The following is a 17,472-nucleotide window of genomic DNA, read 5'->3' on the forward strand; positions in this document are numbered from 1 at the left end:
AGAACAATGAAATGGTTACTTAAAGAGTCTGTTCACGTTTTGTCATTCTGTTCCTGAAAAGAGTCGAGAGCTCGTGTTGGTACAGTCTGAGGACTCTTCTGTATGTAGCACACGACCTTGGCTCAGCCTGCGTCTAATTCAGTCTGAAGGAGTTTTGAGGGCAGCACCTCAGGCGACGCATACATCCCACTTACCCCCTCCTACAGCTCCCCACCCACGTATGACCCCCGGCTATCTGTCTGACAGGCCGCAATCAGGACTTCACCAGTAACTACCCCAGACCCTCATTAGCAGTTAATTAAATCAAATCTATCAGGAATTACCCGCGCTCTCCAGGAGGAGGAACGCCGCTCTGTTCTCTAACGACCAGACGACCACTGTAGAAAAATAAAAGACAGAACGAGAGCACAGACAGGTGTGTCACAAACAGATAAAGTTTTTATTCCAAAAAGCAGCTGAAGCTTGACACATTCTATGTGAACAACAGGGAAAAAGGTTAAAATCCTCCATAATTTAAACATTCATTTCACAAAAATAACATCATCCATTTATTTATTTATTCAAACAGGTTACAAAAAGCTACAAAAACACAAAAACCTGAAGATAGAAAAGTCAGACAGCTGTACACTCCTCCTCCTTATATCGTCCACGCTGCTCCATCATCATCAGGTGAACCTGTACGTGTGACTGTTAAAGAAAACTACTGGGACACAATGAACAAAGACACACACACAGGAGGACGCCACACACTGATTTAAACATTAGACACATCTGACACAAACTCTTTAATACACGCGTTTTAAATGACCGTGTGTACAAGTCGCAGATGAGCTGTCACATTGGATCGTTAGTTTTTAACACTGTTTATAATCTACTTAAAAACCTTAGAAAGCTCCTGTTCAGAACGACAGGCCTCAGCTGCTGTTTTAAACACAGAGGGGCTGGAAATACAACCTGCAGACGTGTCCTCCTGGCAATTTTTTCTGTACAGAAAAGCGCTGACTGTGCACTCAGGAGCGCTTGCATGAAGTGTTTGTGCACTGAGAAGAGTGCTGCACATCCGTCCTGTCTTTATGACAACGACTGCTATGTGACCCACACGGCTTTGTTACTTTTTACTGCATGTCTTTTATTTTAGATCGTTTATTTCCCAACACGGAGCAAAGAGGATGAGGGTATAAGACACGATCTGTAGGCAGCAAAACTACAGGGAACATCATACATTTGGAAAAGATTGAAAACAATTGAAAAAAGACGCCAGCGCTCAGAAAAAGACTCTAGGTGGACACGAGGCCTAAATCAGCAAAACTGTCATTGGTAGAGATATTAATGTTAGTTGTACAATTCTACTTTAGTTGACTGGATATCATGTCTAAAGTTTTTGTCCACTGGTACAAAACTATTTTTTTTACATGAAAATAAAGTTTTTTAAGATTATGAGAAAAGAACACAGTGATTGTGAGTAAACGTAAAATGTTAAATCGGGTCAAAAGAGTATATCGGTACTATTCCATTCTCTGGAGACGAGAGCAATTTGGGGTTCAGTGGATTCCCCCGAGGACATTACTACAGTATATGTGACCGACTCTTCCACTGAGCCACAGCTCTGTGTGTTATGATTACCGTGAAATCCGGTGTATAAGACTCACTTTTAATGCCTTTTTTTTTCATCTTAAAAGTTGGCTGCGTCTTTTACACCAGTGCGACCAATATACCAGTTTATAATGCAGAGCAGACTGGCTGCGCTACTTTTTAAACATCTATTCTCCCTCCCTCATGCATCAGAACTGTTGTGTATTGTGTTACCATGTGGTGTTATAATGTCAGAGTGATGCTCCTGTCCGTACTTGGCTCTGATTGGCTGAAAGGATATGAGTCGTAGTTGATTTTCTGAGTAAGAACTCCAGTCAGAATGAACTCTGCGTTGTGGACGTCTGGATATGTAGAGACACAAAAACAACAACAACATCAGAACCAGTTCATAAAATCAACAACGCAGTTTATGTGCTGTTAAACTTCACATGGACGCATAAACAGAGCGAGATAGAGGAGAGAGAGAGGGAGGGAGAAAGTCCACTGTCCGTACATCCCTCTTGTAAATTCATCGATTGAGATGCCTTGCTCATATCAAAACTGAAGCTTCTCATGGCTTTGTTTTAATAATATTAATGTACAGCTGCTCGCTGCTGATCTCCTATAAATAACAGAACACCGAGAAGAACTTTTCACTCCTGGTGTTTGTGTCTGTGCGCGAGCGTGGATAAACTGAGCAGATTAAAGTTGTGTATACCCTAAGATAAGAGTAAAAGAAAACAAGTATGTCAGGGGATGGTGTGTGTGTGTGTGTGTGTGTGTGTGTGTGTGTGTGTGTGTGTGTGTGTCTTACCGATGTTCTTCAGGAAGTACTCTCGACACAGGTGCAGGTCGTTGTCACAGGAAATTAAAATTATCTCTGGAAGGTTCTGAAACAAAAATACAAACATGAACACAAATCATCAGCTGATCTGATCCACATTTCATTGATCATAAACAACAGTCATTATTTAAAACTTTTCCAGGCTCATGAAATGATTCCAGTAGTTTCCAGGACCTTGTTCTGTTTGTGCTCCATGATCTTCCTGTACGACGGCTGTTTGGACAGCAGCTTCCCGCCCGCACTCTCCAGGATGGACTTCATCGTGCCCAGACTGGGACACACACCTGGGGTCAGGTAGAAGTATTTACCCTGCATCACAACAGAGAGAGAGAGAGAGACAGAGAGTGAGAGAGAAACAGAGAGAGAGACAGAGAGAGAGAAACAGAGAGAGAGAGAGAGAGAGAGAGAGAGAGAGACAGAGAGTGAGAGAGAAACAGAGAGAGAGACAGAGAGAGAGAAACAGAGAGAGAGAGAAACAGAGAGAGAGAGACATTAAACACACAGTACTAAAACATGCATACAGACATTAAGACAGTCAGACACCTGGTCTCACCTTGAACAGGGGCGCGCTGTGAGCTCTCTTTAACGACTCCTCCAGACTGAAGCTGAACAACACCTCAGCCTCTGCATCCCTCAGGTAGAAACCCTGTTCATCTACACACAGAAACAAACACACACACACGTAAGAAAACTTGCACTCACATTAGCAGCATCTCAGTCACCACTCCTGTCATCCTCTCTGTTTAGAGGAAACTAACCTCTGCTACCTCGACCCATATTTTTTATTTGATATATTGTATAAATTATGTTTACAATGAAACAGACCTGAAAACAAACTATGTCACTTCTCTGTGAAGTCAACCAGTTTTTTATTTTTATAGCAGCGACAAAAAGAGTCTCCTGAATAAACATAAGTCATAAAATCAAACAAGTTCTCAATGTTTCATTTAATATCGATTCAACTGAAGGATCAGAGCCCGCAGGTGGGCAACATGCCCCCCCTTGTACGTACCAAGGAACTTATGGCTCCTCCAGCTCTCCTCCAGCCAATCAGGGCTGACGACGTGTTTGACCACAGACATGGCGGTCAGGAACTTCACGGTGCGAGTCACCTTATTGGCCACCAGGTGAGTCACCTTCTGACCGCTGTCTGCCACCTCGCCTCCTAACGAGTGTAACCTCTGCAGACACACACACACACAGGGTCAGACAGAGACTTCTTTAGCATGTCTCAGTACATCACCTGTTACCTCTGAGACAAAAGTGGACCTGACCTGAGATTAAACAGTCACTCAGTTTATGGTGTTCTATTTAAACTCTTCTAATCATAATTAGAATAGTTAATCCGTGTTCACGCAGCAGCTGTCAGCAGCTCTGACTGAGGTTTATGTACAGAGTCTGTGTTTGAGCTGAGTCAGTGTTCTGTTTACCTTCAGTCAGAGAGGGAAGGCTCCAGTCACACCTTAAAGAGTTTTTAATCTGGTCACACTTGATACTGTCTGCTCATTTAGATTTTTATAGAACAATAAAATCATTTTTTTATTTATTTTGTCTCCAGAAATAAAAACATATCTTTGATCTCTTCCTTTTTGTTTAAGGTCTTCAGGGTTATACTCTACCATTTAATTTGTCACCTGTGTTTACTGACTTTTTAAATGTCTCACGAGGTATTTTTACATTCCTAATATTGGGTAATTAAAAACAAGAAATGGGCGACTAAGACCTCTTTTTTGTTGCCTTGATATCTAAACAGGTATCGAAATTGTTAAATTATAACTAGAGTAATATCTGAGTTTAAAAATTATTGTATCGTAACTGGGACCCGACTGATACAGGATTTCTGGGGCTGATAACGATATTAGGGAGAGAAAAAAATGCTATTCCGATATATCGGCTAATATCTTTCTTTGATCCTTAGATTTAGATTTACACATTTTTTGTGTTGATCCCTCAAATGCAGTTATTGCACACATTTGGAAAACATATACAGTATAAACAGTATAACGTAGAAAAGATGGTCACTCAACTGGAAAGTAACTTTGCATGTACATTCATCACTGCTTGACACTCTGCAGAGTGATAATGATCATTGTAATCCATACAGCGCCCTCTGCTGGTGAAAGACAACTGCTAGTGTAACACAACGATACTCAAATGAAATGTTATTTGCCTGGTGAATAAATCTAGTAATATCGGCGCATTTCAGAGTTAAAATTAGCCGATACCAATAGTCACTTGAAATGCTGATATCAGCCGATTAATCAGTCGAGCTCTAATCGCAGCAACCCTTCTCCTGTGTTAACATCATTCTGACCCTCCCTAAATCTTTCATAAATACACTTTCAACTGTGACACAAGTGTTCTTACCCTGCAGGTTCCTGACCAGGTGCAAGACTACATGTTAGCCTCCTGACTGACAGTGTGTCACCTCCTGTTTAAAGTGTGTTTGTGTGTGTGTGCTCTAACCTTTGTGTACTGCTGCACCTGGTTGGGTTCAAAACCTGTGAACATGACTCGAGGTGTGGACTCTGGAGGGAGCTTCTGGCTGGGAGACTGGACCTCCTCCAGCCTGCACACACACACACAGATATCATCATCAATACAATCAGTACACGCAGTCCGGGATCTTGGACGTGTTCAGAGTCACACACTCACCTGGCCTTCTTGTTGGCAGGCTGGTTCAAGTCACTGATCCTCTGTTTGTGAAGCAGCTGCAGACTCTGTGACGACACATTTATTCATTTATTCACATTTATACATTTATTATTTATATGTTTGACATGGGGCTGAACGAGGCTGCTCACGTATCATGTTTCAATAACACAGAAGAAACTGATCCATAACATGAATGAAAACATAAGTAAGATAAATCAAAGTGTAAAATATAACAATGCAGAGATGAGGACCTGTGACCAAAGCTTCTTCAACAAGGAAAACAAACAAACAAACCGATTTGTTTCTGACGTAAAAAAAAAAAGACGAGACAAAGAAATGTCTTTCAACTTACGGCCAAAGATTCAGGAGACACTTTGATGGGAGATCTCCACGCAGCTGCAGAAAAATACACATAGAAACATGAAATACACTGAGCAGGTTATTTATAGTACATTAAAGTAGAAAATACATTAAATATGGATGTTACAACACAACGAGATACACCTAAAGATTTTGACTAATTATTTATTGATTTATAATTTATGAATTCATACTACAGGGACTTCTGGGATCATTTTTGTACGTTTGTCAATCAGGTCAGCTACTCCAGTTTCTGTGCAGCTGTGTCGCTCTTTTAAAACCGTCTGTTTTCACTTTGTGGAGTTTGCACTCCTACGAGCTACAGTACGGTAGTTGAGCTCTCAGCCTGCTGTGAATGGTCCCCACTACTCCTTCTGTCCTGATCAAACTATCCCAAACAAAACGTTTTCAGCCTGGTTCATGGTGCCATACGTACCGAGCAGGTTCTGGACCAGCTGGGGGTTTGGTACCAGGGGTTCTGGGAGGGTGTAGACGGAGTATCTGCTGTGCTGGATCTGTCTCAGAGCCTCAAAGTTTCCCAGCAGGACGTCACACAGCCACTGAGCGTTCACACACGGGATCTTCCACTCCTTGGCCTTCTCGTACTTCAGCCCTCCAGGTCTGCAGAGAGAGAGAGATCAATCTCACACTCATTGAGCTGTGTGGGACCAATGTGATCACTTTTCATGATGTCATCACACACACACACACACACACACACACACACACACACACACACACACACACACACACACACACACACACACACACACACACACACACACACACACACACACACACACACACACACACACACACACACACACACACACACACACACACACACACACACACACACACACACACACACACACACACACACACACACACACACACACACACACACACACACACACACACACACACACACACACACACACACACACACACACACACACACACACACACACACGCTGCTGTGAGGAGAGCAGAACTATGTAAATAGCAGGAGAACTATTGAGAAGCAGTCGTATCTTACTCTTTACAGATGAGCACAGTGTTACTGCGACACAGGTATCCCGTGTACCGCGCTCCGGCCAGGTAAGCCATCAGCTTCAGGTCGTCTCTGTCAGCGTCCACAAACCCCGTCACAGAGATGATCTGAGGGACAAAACATAAAGAAATTCTTTAATTGTCACAAACACACACACACACACTGCATATTTAGTTTGTTTCAACTACAAAGAAAATAGGTCAAATTGGGAGGGGGGTACATACATGCTGAGAGCAGGGTTTGGCTCCAGGTGGGAAGGCAAAGGGCAGGTGTAACGTCCGATGAGGAGGGACCATCCTCTTCCTCTTCAGTACAGTGTTTAACCAGTGAGCCGTCACGCAGCGTTTCCCCTCCCTGAGAGCCTGTCACAGGTAACAACACACAGAGAGCACACCTGGTTAGAGATGAACAGACCTGACTGACAGGTGTGTTCTTACCTGTACATACATGTTGCTGACCTGACTGACAGGTGTGTTCTTACCTGTACATACATAATGCTGACCTGACTGACAGGTGTGTTCTTACCTGTACATACATGTTGCTGACCTGACTGACAGGTGTGTTCTTACCTGTACATACATAATGCTGACCTGACTGACAGGTGTGTTCTTACCTGTACATACATAATGCTGACCTGACTGACAGGTGTGTTCTTACCTGTACATACATGTTGCTGACCTGACTGACAGGTGTGTTCTTACCTGTACATACATAATGCTGACCTGACTGACAGGTGTGTTCTTACCTGTACATACATAATGCTGACCTGACTGACAGGTGTGTTCTTACCTGTACATACATAATGCTGACCTGACTGACAGGTGTGTTCTTACCTGTACATACATGTTGCTGACCTGACTGACAGGTGTGCTCTTACCTGTACATACATGTTGCTGACCTGACTGACAGGTGTGCTCTTACCTGTACATACATGTTGCTGACCTGGCTCTCACACAGCAGGTGTGTGCAGCGGTTGGTCAGGGTCTGGTCTACACTTCCTCCACAGGCCTGGATCACCTGAGGGATCATAAACACCTGTCATCAGTTTCTTCATATTTGATAATCAGCTGTTTTTCATTAAACATATTGAAGACGGGATCAGGCCTGAGGATGTTTTATCATCATTATCACCACCGTCATCCTTCTCCTCGTTCAGTGCAGGTCTTACCCTCTTCCAGGTGTTCAACAGCTGTTTGTCGGCCATCTGTTCTGGATAATCGGCGATCGCAAATACACAGCCCAGCAGGAAGCCGTCCTGAGGAACTGAAAGACACAACAAGAACACATTACAAAAGTCACTCTGCATTAATTGGTCTCTAATTATCAAAAGAAATACTCGTAAAGTTACCGTAAAATTATCTTTTTCTACCTATGTTTTAATCTAAAGAGTGAACTGTAGCCTATATATATGGGGTAGCTCAGTCCGTAGAGACTTGGATTGGGAACCAGAGAGGTGCTAGGACAATTCCCGAGCACTGCCGAAGTACCCTGAAATTCGATATTTCTAAAAAAAACGCCCCAATGAATTGTCTATTTCAAGCGTCCGCTTCACTATGCTGGAATACAAAGCAAAGCAGACGAGGCTTGCTATGCCACTTTTTTAACATCTTGTCTTCTTGGCCCTAAACACCTCAGAGAGACATTTTCTCATGATATAACTGTCCTTAATGGCATCAGCCTGACATCTAGCATTACCCATAGAAATCTAGGAGTTCTATCTATTTCATCAAGATATGTCCTTTAACTCCCACATAAAACAGATTTCCAGGACAGCCTATTTTCATTCACAATGTCTCAAAAATCAGCCACAGTCCGTCTCAAAACGATGCAGAAAAATGTGTTCATGCATTTGTTACCTTCAGGTTGGTTTATTGTAACTCTCTTTTGTCAGGGTGCTCTGGTAAATCTCTAAAGACTCCTCAACTAGTCCAGAACGCTGCAGCTCATGTACTGACTAGAACTAGGAAAAGGGACCACATTACTCCTGTGTTGGCTTCTCTGCACTGGCTCCCTATACAGTCTAGAATAGAATTCAAGATCCTTCTTCTCACCTACAAAGCTCTAAATGGTCAGGCACCATCTTATCTTAAGGAGCTACTAGTGCCGTACTACACTCACTCACTCACTCACTCACTCAGGGTCCTGGAGGCAGACACCCTCTTTCTTTTAGGAGTAGTCCTTTTGATAGAGCTACTTGTTAGGGCTGGGTATTATACCCGGGTCATACTCACTGTCTTGTCCCGGCTCGTGTCCAAACAGCTGGGAGATGTGAGGGGTCTGCTGGATCTGAGGCTGCAGAGTGGTCTGCTGCTGCTGCAGGCTCTGCTGGTTCTGCTGCAGAGCCTGCTGCTGCTGCTGCTGGTTCTGCAGCTGCTGCTGCTGCTGCATCTGCTGCATGTGTTGCTGTTGTTGCAGAAAATGTTGCTGCTGCTGCTGTTGCTGTTGCTGTAGATGCTGTTGGTGTAACTGTTGTTGATTCTGTTGTTGTTGTTGTTGTTGTTGCTGTTGCTGTTGTAACATCTGCATTCGTTGCTGTTGTTGGAACTGCTGGAGCTGTTGCTGCAGTGCCTGTTGTTGCTGTAGTTGTTGTAAACCCGGCCGGAGGAGCTGCTGGGGACGCAGTTGCTGCTGGGAGAACGCATGCTGCTGTTGTTGTTGTTGTTGTTGTTGTTGCTGCTGCTGCTGAGAAAACATCTGCTGTTGGTGCATTTGTTGTTGCTGCTGCTGCAGAAACTGTTGCTGTTGTTGGGGCAACTGTGGGAACCCTTGTTGTTGTTGTTGTTGTTGTTGTTGTTGTTGTTGTTGTTGTTGTTGTTGTTGTGCAACCTGTGGCTGTGGCTGTTGATGTTGCTGCTGCTGTTGGTGATGTAGCTGCATCATCTGATGCTGTTGCTGCAGGTGCATCATGGGATGCTGCGGTTGCTGCGGTAACTGTTGTTGCTGAGCAGCCTGGTGGGATTGTTGCTGTTGCATTAACTGTTGCTGCTGCTCGGCTGTGAGGGGCTGGCTGCCCGGTTTGGACTGATTGAAGAGGAGGGGTGTGGTACTGTTCAGGGTCTGAGCATGGCTTTGATTGGTCTGCTGCTCCAGTGGCTTTGTCTGATTGGCTGTGAGATTCTGGATGATCTGCAGGACGAGGACAGAGAAGAACAAGAAGATAGGAATGATCAAAGTGTGTTCATGCTGTTCAAAGGTGTATGTTTAGTATGTTTACACTGTGGGTGATGACAGGTGACCCTGCTCGTCCACACTGACAGCAGAGATAATAACTGATCACCTGGTCTCTTACATGTGCTACGTTAGCAGGTCGGTTGGTCGGCTGCATGTCTGAGTTGTTGGTGATGTTTCTGAGGGTTCTGGCAGCAGGACTCCATCCAGGAAGTCCCTCTGGACCTGAAACACCTGAACAGCAGAGAAAGGAGAAACCATCAGCAACATGACAAAGAAACAACACGTCAAGGCTCGGCATGAGGAATTTAATAACAAAATAATATTATTTTTAAAATCAAGCACATGAAAACATTTGGTCCTTCAAACTCTCAATCTGCTGAGTGTGAAACAACAGTGTGGTTGTTTCTGTAGCCTCAATCCAATAACGAACATAAGGACACAAGGTAGTGTTTGTCTTTCATAAATTCTGGTTTACACTCTGCTATTTAGAGACATGCTGCTCACACACATAGGCCTGAATCACACACATGCACAAACAGGACCTGTGGACATGCATCAGTGGACAGATGTCAGTCTGGGGCTGCTACGCAGGGAGGGCACCAGAGCAGTTGGGTGTTTGTTCTCTTGCTAAAGGGCATCTTGGCAGGACTCAGGAAGTGACTCTGCACTTCTCCAGCAACCTGACCAACTTCCATAATATGGAGCAGATCGGGACTTGAACCGGCAACTCTTGATTCCCAACCCTACAAACTGAGCTACTGTATTTATTAATGTGTGGAAAAATGTCTCCAACTCGATTAAAACCAAAACCATTCATACTTTTAATGCAATTCTGAAAATAAGTTGTACTTTCAATCAATGTCCTTAGTTTGTGCACACAAGAGAGGGAGCAAAAGCAACACAATGCTGATTGTATTTAGAGAAGAAAGGGACCTTTTTGGATTGTTGCTCTTGAGTCAGACAAGGTTAAGTATCACTGTGCTGAATGGACTTAAGAAAACATATTTGCAGACCGGTGTATAAAACAGTTAGCGGTGAAGTGTCTGTGACGGAGGGCGGAGCAGAGGCACATGGCGCCATCAGGAAGGACAGCGACTTCAGCAGCAATCAAACTAAATCCTGCACGTCTGTGTGGAGGTGTCGACGTGTTTCCAAGTTCTTTAGAGCGTAACTTCTGTGAAACGATCAGAAAGTAACATCTTACTTGGTCTTTACTTGGTGCTTAGTGGGTTTCACCACTTCATCTTTATGTCAATCAGCCGCCACAGCAGCTGTGAGTTGATACAACTGTCTGTCTGTTTTTTATTCATAACTTCTGTACTTTTGAATACTATGGAAAGTTAAAATAACTGACGTCTCGTTTGAAAGCATCAAAAAGTATTGAAGTCGAATTTTAAGTCGAAAACTTTCTGTGCTTCAACATCAGACACACAGGCTGCACATGTTCGTTTATAAACGTGTCATATTTGATCATATATTCATCTGATTTAAGAGTTGTTTTACAATCCTTCTATTATTTCAAACACAGCCTTTTTTGAAAAACATCATCACTGTCACCTTTTTATAAAACATACGGTATACCTCTTGCTTAATCGTTAATTAAACAATCTCAGAATATTTCTTCTTCTATTTATAAAGAAAACAAGAAAAAGGACTTTTGCTTTTAATGTCATACTTCAAATAAAAGAATCATGTATATTCTGAAATTGACTTCAATCTCATGTATTCATGAATACATTTTAAAAAATCATAGAAGAGCTTGATTAAACTATATTGTGAACTCAGTATTGTGTTACGTATTGAATTGTGAGATGAGTGTATCGTTACATCCCTACTTGAAGGTATTAAATGTTCAATTATATGTTTTCCCCAAAGACAGTAGAGGTGTTACAAATTATTTTGTTTTAGATTTTTAGTGTGTGTGTTTGTGTGTGTGTGTTGTGTAACGTTTTTTTGTGTGGAGGAGGTTGGATCTCGCAGACTGACCTTGTTGTGCGTTGTGACTGACAGCAGCAGCGGCTCGAGCCTCTGCAGGTGTGGTTGCTCCAGGTACAGGAGGCACAGTGGCACACAGGTTGATCAGTCCACTTCCTGCAGTGGTCACCGGGTCCTTGGTGCCGGGGGGTCCGCCCCGCCGTCTGGCTGTACCTGTAGGACCAGGGTGGGTGGGGGTGGTGACCTCAGCTGGGGTCCAGTTCAGGTTGGTGCCCTCCTTCTCTGCGGGGGAGTCATCGTCGGAGTCGTCGAACATGCGCTCGCTGCGGCGCTCGGGTTTACGAGGGGAGGATGGGGAGAGAGAGTTCAGTTTTTTGGGTCCAGGTCTCCTGCGGGGGCTGGACTCCTCGCCGGACGAGCCCCCGCTGGACGCCCGGGACCGCCGGGGGCTGTAGCTTCCATCAGAGTGCTCGTATGACTCTGCCTCGCTCTCGTCGTCCTCGTCTTGCTCCACGTAGGTGAGCCTGGGGTGATAGCACGTCTCGTCCTTCCTGCTTTTGTCTGTGAGAGGAACAGAGAAGCAGTTTAGATCTGATCACTTCCTGTTTATAAGAATCCTCTCTTTTTTTATTTGATGGAACGTGTTTAAATATCTTAAAAGTGATGAACATGGTTTAAGATGTAATGGACATGGGCTTAAACAGTAGAAGTATAGTTGTATAGACTATTCAAATTTTCTGACTGTTTTTTTTTTAGGACATGTCTTTTAATCCTCTCAAGTCTTCTTTAGTTAAAGTATCGAAATCTTCTTATTGCAGCTTCTTTAATGATCTACTGATGTGCCAACGACAAACTCAGCTATAAAACTAAACTAAAAACAAAAGACCTTTAACAGAGTCTGTGATCCAGTCCGGGGTGACGATCTTAATGTTGGGATGTTTCAGAGCACACTCGAACTTGGCCTGGAGGAGAAAAAAAATATATTAAAAAAATATATAAAAATAAAAAATCAACAGTGTGATAAGAAGTGTCCCAAAGAGTGAACCAGCTTTAATTTCCAGCTGCTGTTAGTGTGAAGAAAAGACACTGAACACCTGTACCTTCATTACAGAACCTCTAAAATCATGCAAAGAGAAATCAGCTTATGGGCTTCCTGCACACTTTTCAATATCAAATCTTAAGACTTTTTAAGATCCAAACTGAGAAACATTAATAACAGATTTGCACAGCAGAAAATACAACAAGGGGGGCGTGCTTAATCACTGGCTGATTCCGTCCTCTTGAATGCAAACAGAACATGAACTCACCCCCTTCATCTCCTTCACCACTAAGTGTGTGACCTTCTTGTTGAGGTTCAGCTGACATTCTCCTCCGTAGAAGGTCACATACGCCCACATAGTGTTCAGGTCATCTGGAAGCTATTTAGAGAGAGAGAGAGAGAGAGAGAGGAGACAAAGAAACAATAATGAGCTTCAGCACCTGGAGCTTCAGACAATATTAAACAAGTAAGGCAACAGTGAACATTTTCATCTGACCCGTCTGCATCACGTGCATCACAAAAGGAAACAAACTAGGCTTTCATTGGAAAGGGCCGAAGCTCTTAAAAAACTACAGACCGTCAGTACGGATCTGTACTTTATATTTGGGGACTACTAGACGGTGTGCAAGAGTTTGGGTGCAATTTCAGGTACATAGGACTTTTATTTTTGTTGCCGTGGTATCAAAGCAGGTATCAATATTGTGTGATTTTTACCAGTGTCTCATCAAAGTTTTAAAGTCTGGTATTGTGAAAACCCGACTTCATACAGCTCTTTAATGACATGTACACACACAGTGGGGATGTCACACTACAACACAACAGTCCGTCCCACGGTTCAAAACGGTGCCTGGATATTTGGTAACAGTTTTCACTTCACTGAAGTTCTGACGGCGTCAAGTGTGTTTTTATTTTTTATTCCATCCTGAGGAGTTTCAGGCAAATTTAAGAAATATAAAGGCTTTTTTTATTTTATTCCAAAACTATTTCTTTACTTTATTCTTATTCCATCTCTACACCTTCCTGGTGTACGTGTGTGTAGTATGATGTAAAATAAACAAAGAAAAAACTAATCTCACATAAAAATTGGGGCATATATGAATTAAAACATGTTAACAAATAAAAATATATTACATTTAATTAAATTCACTATGAAACATGTCTGCAAACGTAAATTGACCATTTTAAATAAATATACCTGTGCTTCAGTAGCCTTAGTGGTGACACGGATCACACTTGATCTAACCCCGTATTGTGAAACCAGTAATGTCATCTTTCAGGCCTCACAGGTACACACAGACGGAGCCGATTCAGAGAGAAATACAACGCATAGAAGCTAGATGTACTCAAAACAGACGCGCTAACTGCCGTACCAAACATTTCTATATTACCCTGAGAATTGTTGCATCCCCATCACAGAGTCACACACTTACCCTGGGAAGACACGCTGTCACACCAAAGAAGATCTGTCCCGACTCTGGAGAGAATCCAGTCACTCTGAAGAGTTGTAGTTATGGACCAACACAGCTGGAAGTCAAACCTGATGATGATCAATCCTACTCATCCACAATCGATCTATTAATAGTCTTAAATCATTACAACAATCATTCAAATCACACTTTTTATGTGTAAAGGATACGGTAGCAGGTCTCCACATCTGACGGAGAGGATGACCCAGGACGGCTGCAGGACGAGAAAACACAGAGACCAGTTCATGATTATTATCTGGATTATCAGTCACTGACCGATCTCAGGAGACACAACCTGGAAAGTTCATTTAATTTTGTTTTCCATTCCTAACAGCAACATAATATTTCAGGATTAAACCTCAGAGAAAAGTTTCCTGTCCATAAATGCATTTATCCATTAACGCTGTTTTTTTTTTTTTGCGCTAATGTGAAAGTTACCCAACCCTAACAACTAATGATAAACAACTTCAACATGCTGTAAGTCACTAAAGCATTAATAAAATATTTTTACTCGTAAACCCCCGTTTCTACTCTTTTTGTTATGCTAAGCTAACCAGCTGTAGCTTCGTAACCACAGTACAGATCTGATGTGAGGTGAAAGAAACAAGCCCCCTAAAGACCACCCACATGGTTATAACACCCAGCAGAACTCCTTATTCCTGAATTCTTGATCCGCTTTCATCCAAACCAAAACTGTGTCTTAACCAAAAGGGACAGATTGTTAAGAACCCCGATGTGAAGCCTAACCAGGGCAGAGTGTGAGCACACCTGGTGCAGGTCTTACCTTGACCACAGGTAGGTCAAACACCTCTCTGGACTCGCCCACCTCGGGGTTGTCCCCGTCCTCAGCGATGATGTGAGTCGCAAGAGCGTTATAGGACACCTCCTTTCCCTTTCCTGCTTTCAACAGCTGCACCACCTGGAACATAAACACAGGTAAGTCAACAAAGACGACAACTACAGAGAAATACAAGATAACTTCAATCCTTAACAATGACAGATTTTTTTTACAATTGCAAGGTGGGCGATGATGGCATGATATTTAATCTGCATATTGAAGAGAAATTACTCTGAACCCGCCTTTCGTTTTGATACCTCCAGCATTAATGCACTCAACAACTTTTACAATTACACCACCTGGAGCTCAGGGTTCCCGCTCCTTTCTGAACATTCAGGACATGTTCTCTGACAGTTTTTCTTGTAAAACAGGAACACATCGTTCCCACACACCCTTATGGTCCTTTCTGTTGAAGTCTGAAAAGATGTGCAGTCCTTGGCTATAACTTTGAACACTTAAATGCTTTTAAATGACTGGCTTGATCATAGAATATTGCAAATACTAGAGATGTGGCCGATCCGATCTTATATCGGCACCGGGTCTGATATTGACGTAATTTACGTATCTGATATCAGAACGACGGCGCCGATCCACTGATTAAGAAAGCTGGTTGGGAACTTTAAACATTCTCAGCCCGTACAATCTCACTTTAAAGACATTCAGACTGGACTGTAAGTGCCCACCAATTGTCTCCATGACGACGTTGGGACGAGATGGAAGACCCCTTCTATACGATCAAAGTACAACTCTTACACTTCAGTTTACAATATTTAATTTGAAAACCTGAAAGTTGTTGCTGCTTCCTGTTCGTATGTGAAGCCAGCACAATGCAAGAATGCCATGCCGGGTTTACTACAGCTCTGTGTAGCCTCACACATAATACCCACAACAACAATAACACTATTAGTTATGATAATAAAAATATCGGAATCAGATCAGGAACTAAAAAAAAAAGTGGATCGGTGCATCTCTGGCAAATAACCTGCAGATGTTGTTGAAGTATGACCATTACACCCGGGCCTCCATCAAAGAGGTCAAATGTGCACATACTGACTGAGAAATACTTTCTTCTTTAAATATTATCAATCTTTAATTATTGTGATAAAGACTTCTGCGTTGTGTTTGTTGCGAAAGCTTTTATTGTGAATACATTGCAATTACAAATTTGCAATACATTCCTAACCCCTCAACAGTCACCCAATATTGGGTAATTTCTTGTTTTTATTTCCGTAATGACACATTGATAACAGCATCTGCGCAGTACAGACAACGTGCAGGCGACTGTTTTCAACTTTTGATGTATTCATTTATTTTATTTTCACCTGTCTGATGATGTAGATCTCGTTTTTTTACTTTTGTTTTACACTATTGATCATTAAAATAACGGAGATCGTATGGTTGTAAAATAAGTTTTATCAAAATAAATCTAACATTTAAACACTTGACTACATTTGGTCCAGCTGTGAGCTACAGGTCGCATACAGCGGTGACGACGCATGCGCACACTGCAGGTCAGTGGGGATGTTGGTGGTCACAGGTTGATGCAGGATAACAACAATAATAATAACAGTGCACAACAGGGTTCACTATGTGACAGATCAGCGTTGTTTTGGGGATGAAAACAAACAGATTAACAACAAACGTAAACACAACAAGCCCTTGACAGATAAACCGATGGCTACATGCTAACAGCTAACCATCTGTGCAACTACGAAACTCAGCGCTGAAGCTAAATCACACAAGTACAGTGCACCATTTACACTCAAGTATCTTGAACATTATCATAATAAGTTCGCATGCACAGGTGTAACGCTGGCACACTTCGACGTTAGCCAAAGTTTAACCTGCCTGTTTTCATGGCAGCCTGGACGCTAGCTGGTTAGCTTCTCCTCATTCAGATTGAATGGTGCTATCAGGTTAGCATGCTACCTAGTTAGCCAGAGGAAGCTAAGGTCCTCACCTTTTGGTCGATGTCCCCCACCAGGTAGAATTTGACATCCTTGAAGAGTTCATCGGACACCTTGTTCTCCTCTTCAGACATGACTGGTTGTTAAAGTCATCGGTTTAATGTTTAAAAAGCTCACAAAGCTGACAGAGAGAGTGTTGTTGTGTGTTACAGCTGCTGCTTACAGTAAACCAGCCGGGGACAGGAGCGCCAAATCACTGAGCGCGCCTCGGGCTGTACCACTATAAAACACAGAGAGGGGGGGACTCACATATTATTACTGCTTTATTATTCTCTTTTACTCATCTTGAAGGCATTTTACACATTTAGTGCAATAGAGTTGTCAAGATGTATTTTAAAGAACCAGTGTGACATATCTACAGGAAAGTGACTCAATAAATGTTTTTTTATTGAACATGTAAATCCCCTGTCACAAGGAAGTTAATGATTTCATCTAAACGCCTAACCTAGATTATCTGAGGCAGATTGTGAGCTGAGGACATTTTCAATGTGTCAACTCAATGAAAAAGTAACACTTGTACAAAGTATTACTTTTCATTTGAAACGTGGGAAAGTGCAACAGTGAGAAGTGA

At 42.6% G+C, this 17,472-nt stretch overlaps 1 protein-coding gene and 1 long non-coding RNA gene across 3 annotated transcripts; one reads left to right on the plus strand and one right to left on the minus strand.

Moving 5' to 3' along the window:
• Window positions 1-418: 418 nt before the first annotated feature.
• Window positions 419-17,088, minus strand: paxip1 (PAX interacting (with transcription-activation domain) protein 1). 2 transcript variants are annotated; one of them, XM_061043907.1, is made up of 23 exons: window positions 16,895-17,088; window positions 14,881-15,015; window positions 14,267-14,310; window positions 14,061-14,124; window positions 12,899-13,009; window positions 12,478-12,553; window positions 11,643-12,152; window positions 9,775-9,887; window positions 8,717-9,611; window positions 7,654-7,748; window positions 7,407-7,502; window positions 6,710-6,847; window positions 6,471-6,592; window positions 5,868-6,052; window positions 5,424-5,467; window positions 5,072-5,136; window positions 4,883-4,985; window positions 3,429-3,597; window positions 2,970-3,070; window positions 2,591-2,725; window positions 2,387-2,462; window positions 1,874-1,934; window positions 419-681 (listed from the first exon to the last, which is right to left on the minus strand). In XM_061043907.1, the coding sequence occupies exons 1-23, from the start codon at window positions 16,973-16,975 to the stop codon at window positions 666-668; spliced, it is 3,435 nt and encodes a 1,144-aa protein (XP_060899890.1). In that variant the 5' UTR covers window positions 16,976-17,088; the 3' UTR covers window positions 419-665. The 2 variants fall into 2 exon arrangements, with proteins under 2 accessions (XP_060899890.1, XP_060899889.1); XM_061043906.1 differs by having other exon boundaries at window positions 9,763-9,887.
• LOC132978683 (uncharacterized) lies at window positions 2,111-2,474 on the plus strand. The gene is made up of 2 exons (XR_009673976.1): window positions 2,111-2,234; window positions 2,302-2,474. It is a non-coding gene; the product is annotated as an uncharacterized LOC132978683 (long non-coding RNA).
• Window positions 17,089-17,472: the final 384 nt, after the last annotated feature.

This window comes from Labrus mixtus, chromosome 8 (assembly GCF_963584025.1).
Source record: "Labrus mixtus chromosome 8, fLabMix1.1, whole genome shotgun sequence".
NCBI classification, from domain to species: domain Eukaryota; kingdom Metazoa; phylum Chordata; class Actinopteri; order Labriformes; family Labridae; genus Labrus; species Labrus mixtus.

Bases quoted from the DNA above. Each gene is read 5' to 3' on its own strand.
- paxip1 (XM_061043906.1), bottom strand. From the start codon at position 16,975: ATGTCTGAAGAGGAGAACAAGGTGTCCGATGAACTCTTCAAGGATGTC. The intron at 3,598-4,882 runs GTTAGAGCACAC...GTGTGTCTGCAG, and splicing joins AGGTGCAGCAGTACACAAAG to AGGTTACACTCGTTAGGAGG. The intron at 3,071-3,428 runs GTACGTACAAGG...TTCTGTGTGTAG, and splicing joins GAGGAGCCATAAGTTCCTTG to ATGAACAGGGTTTCTACCTG.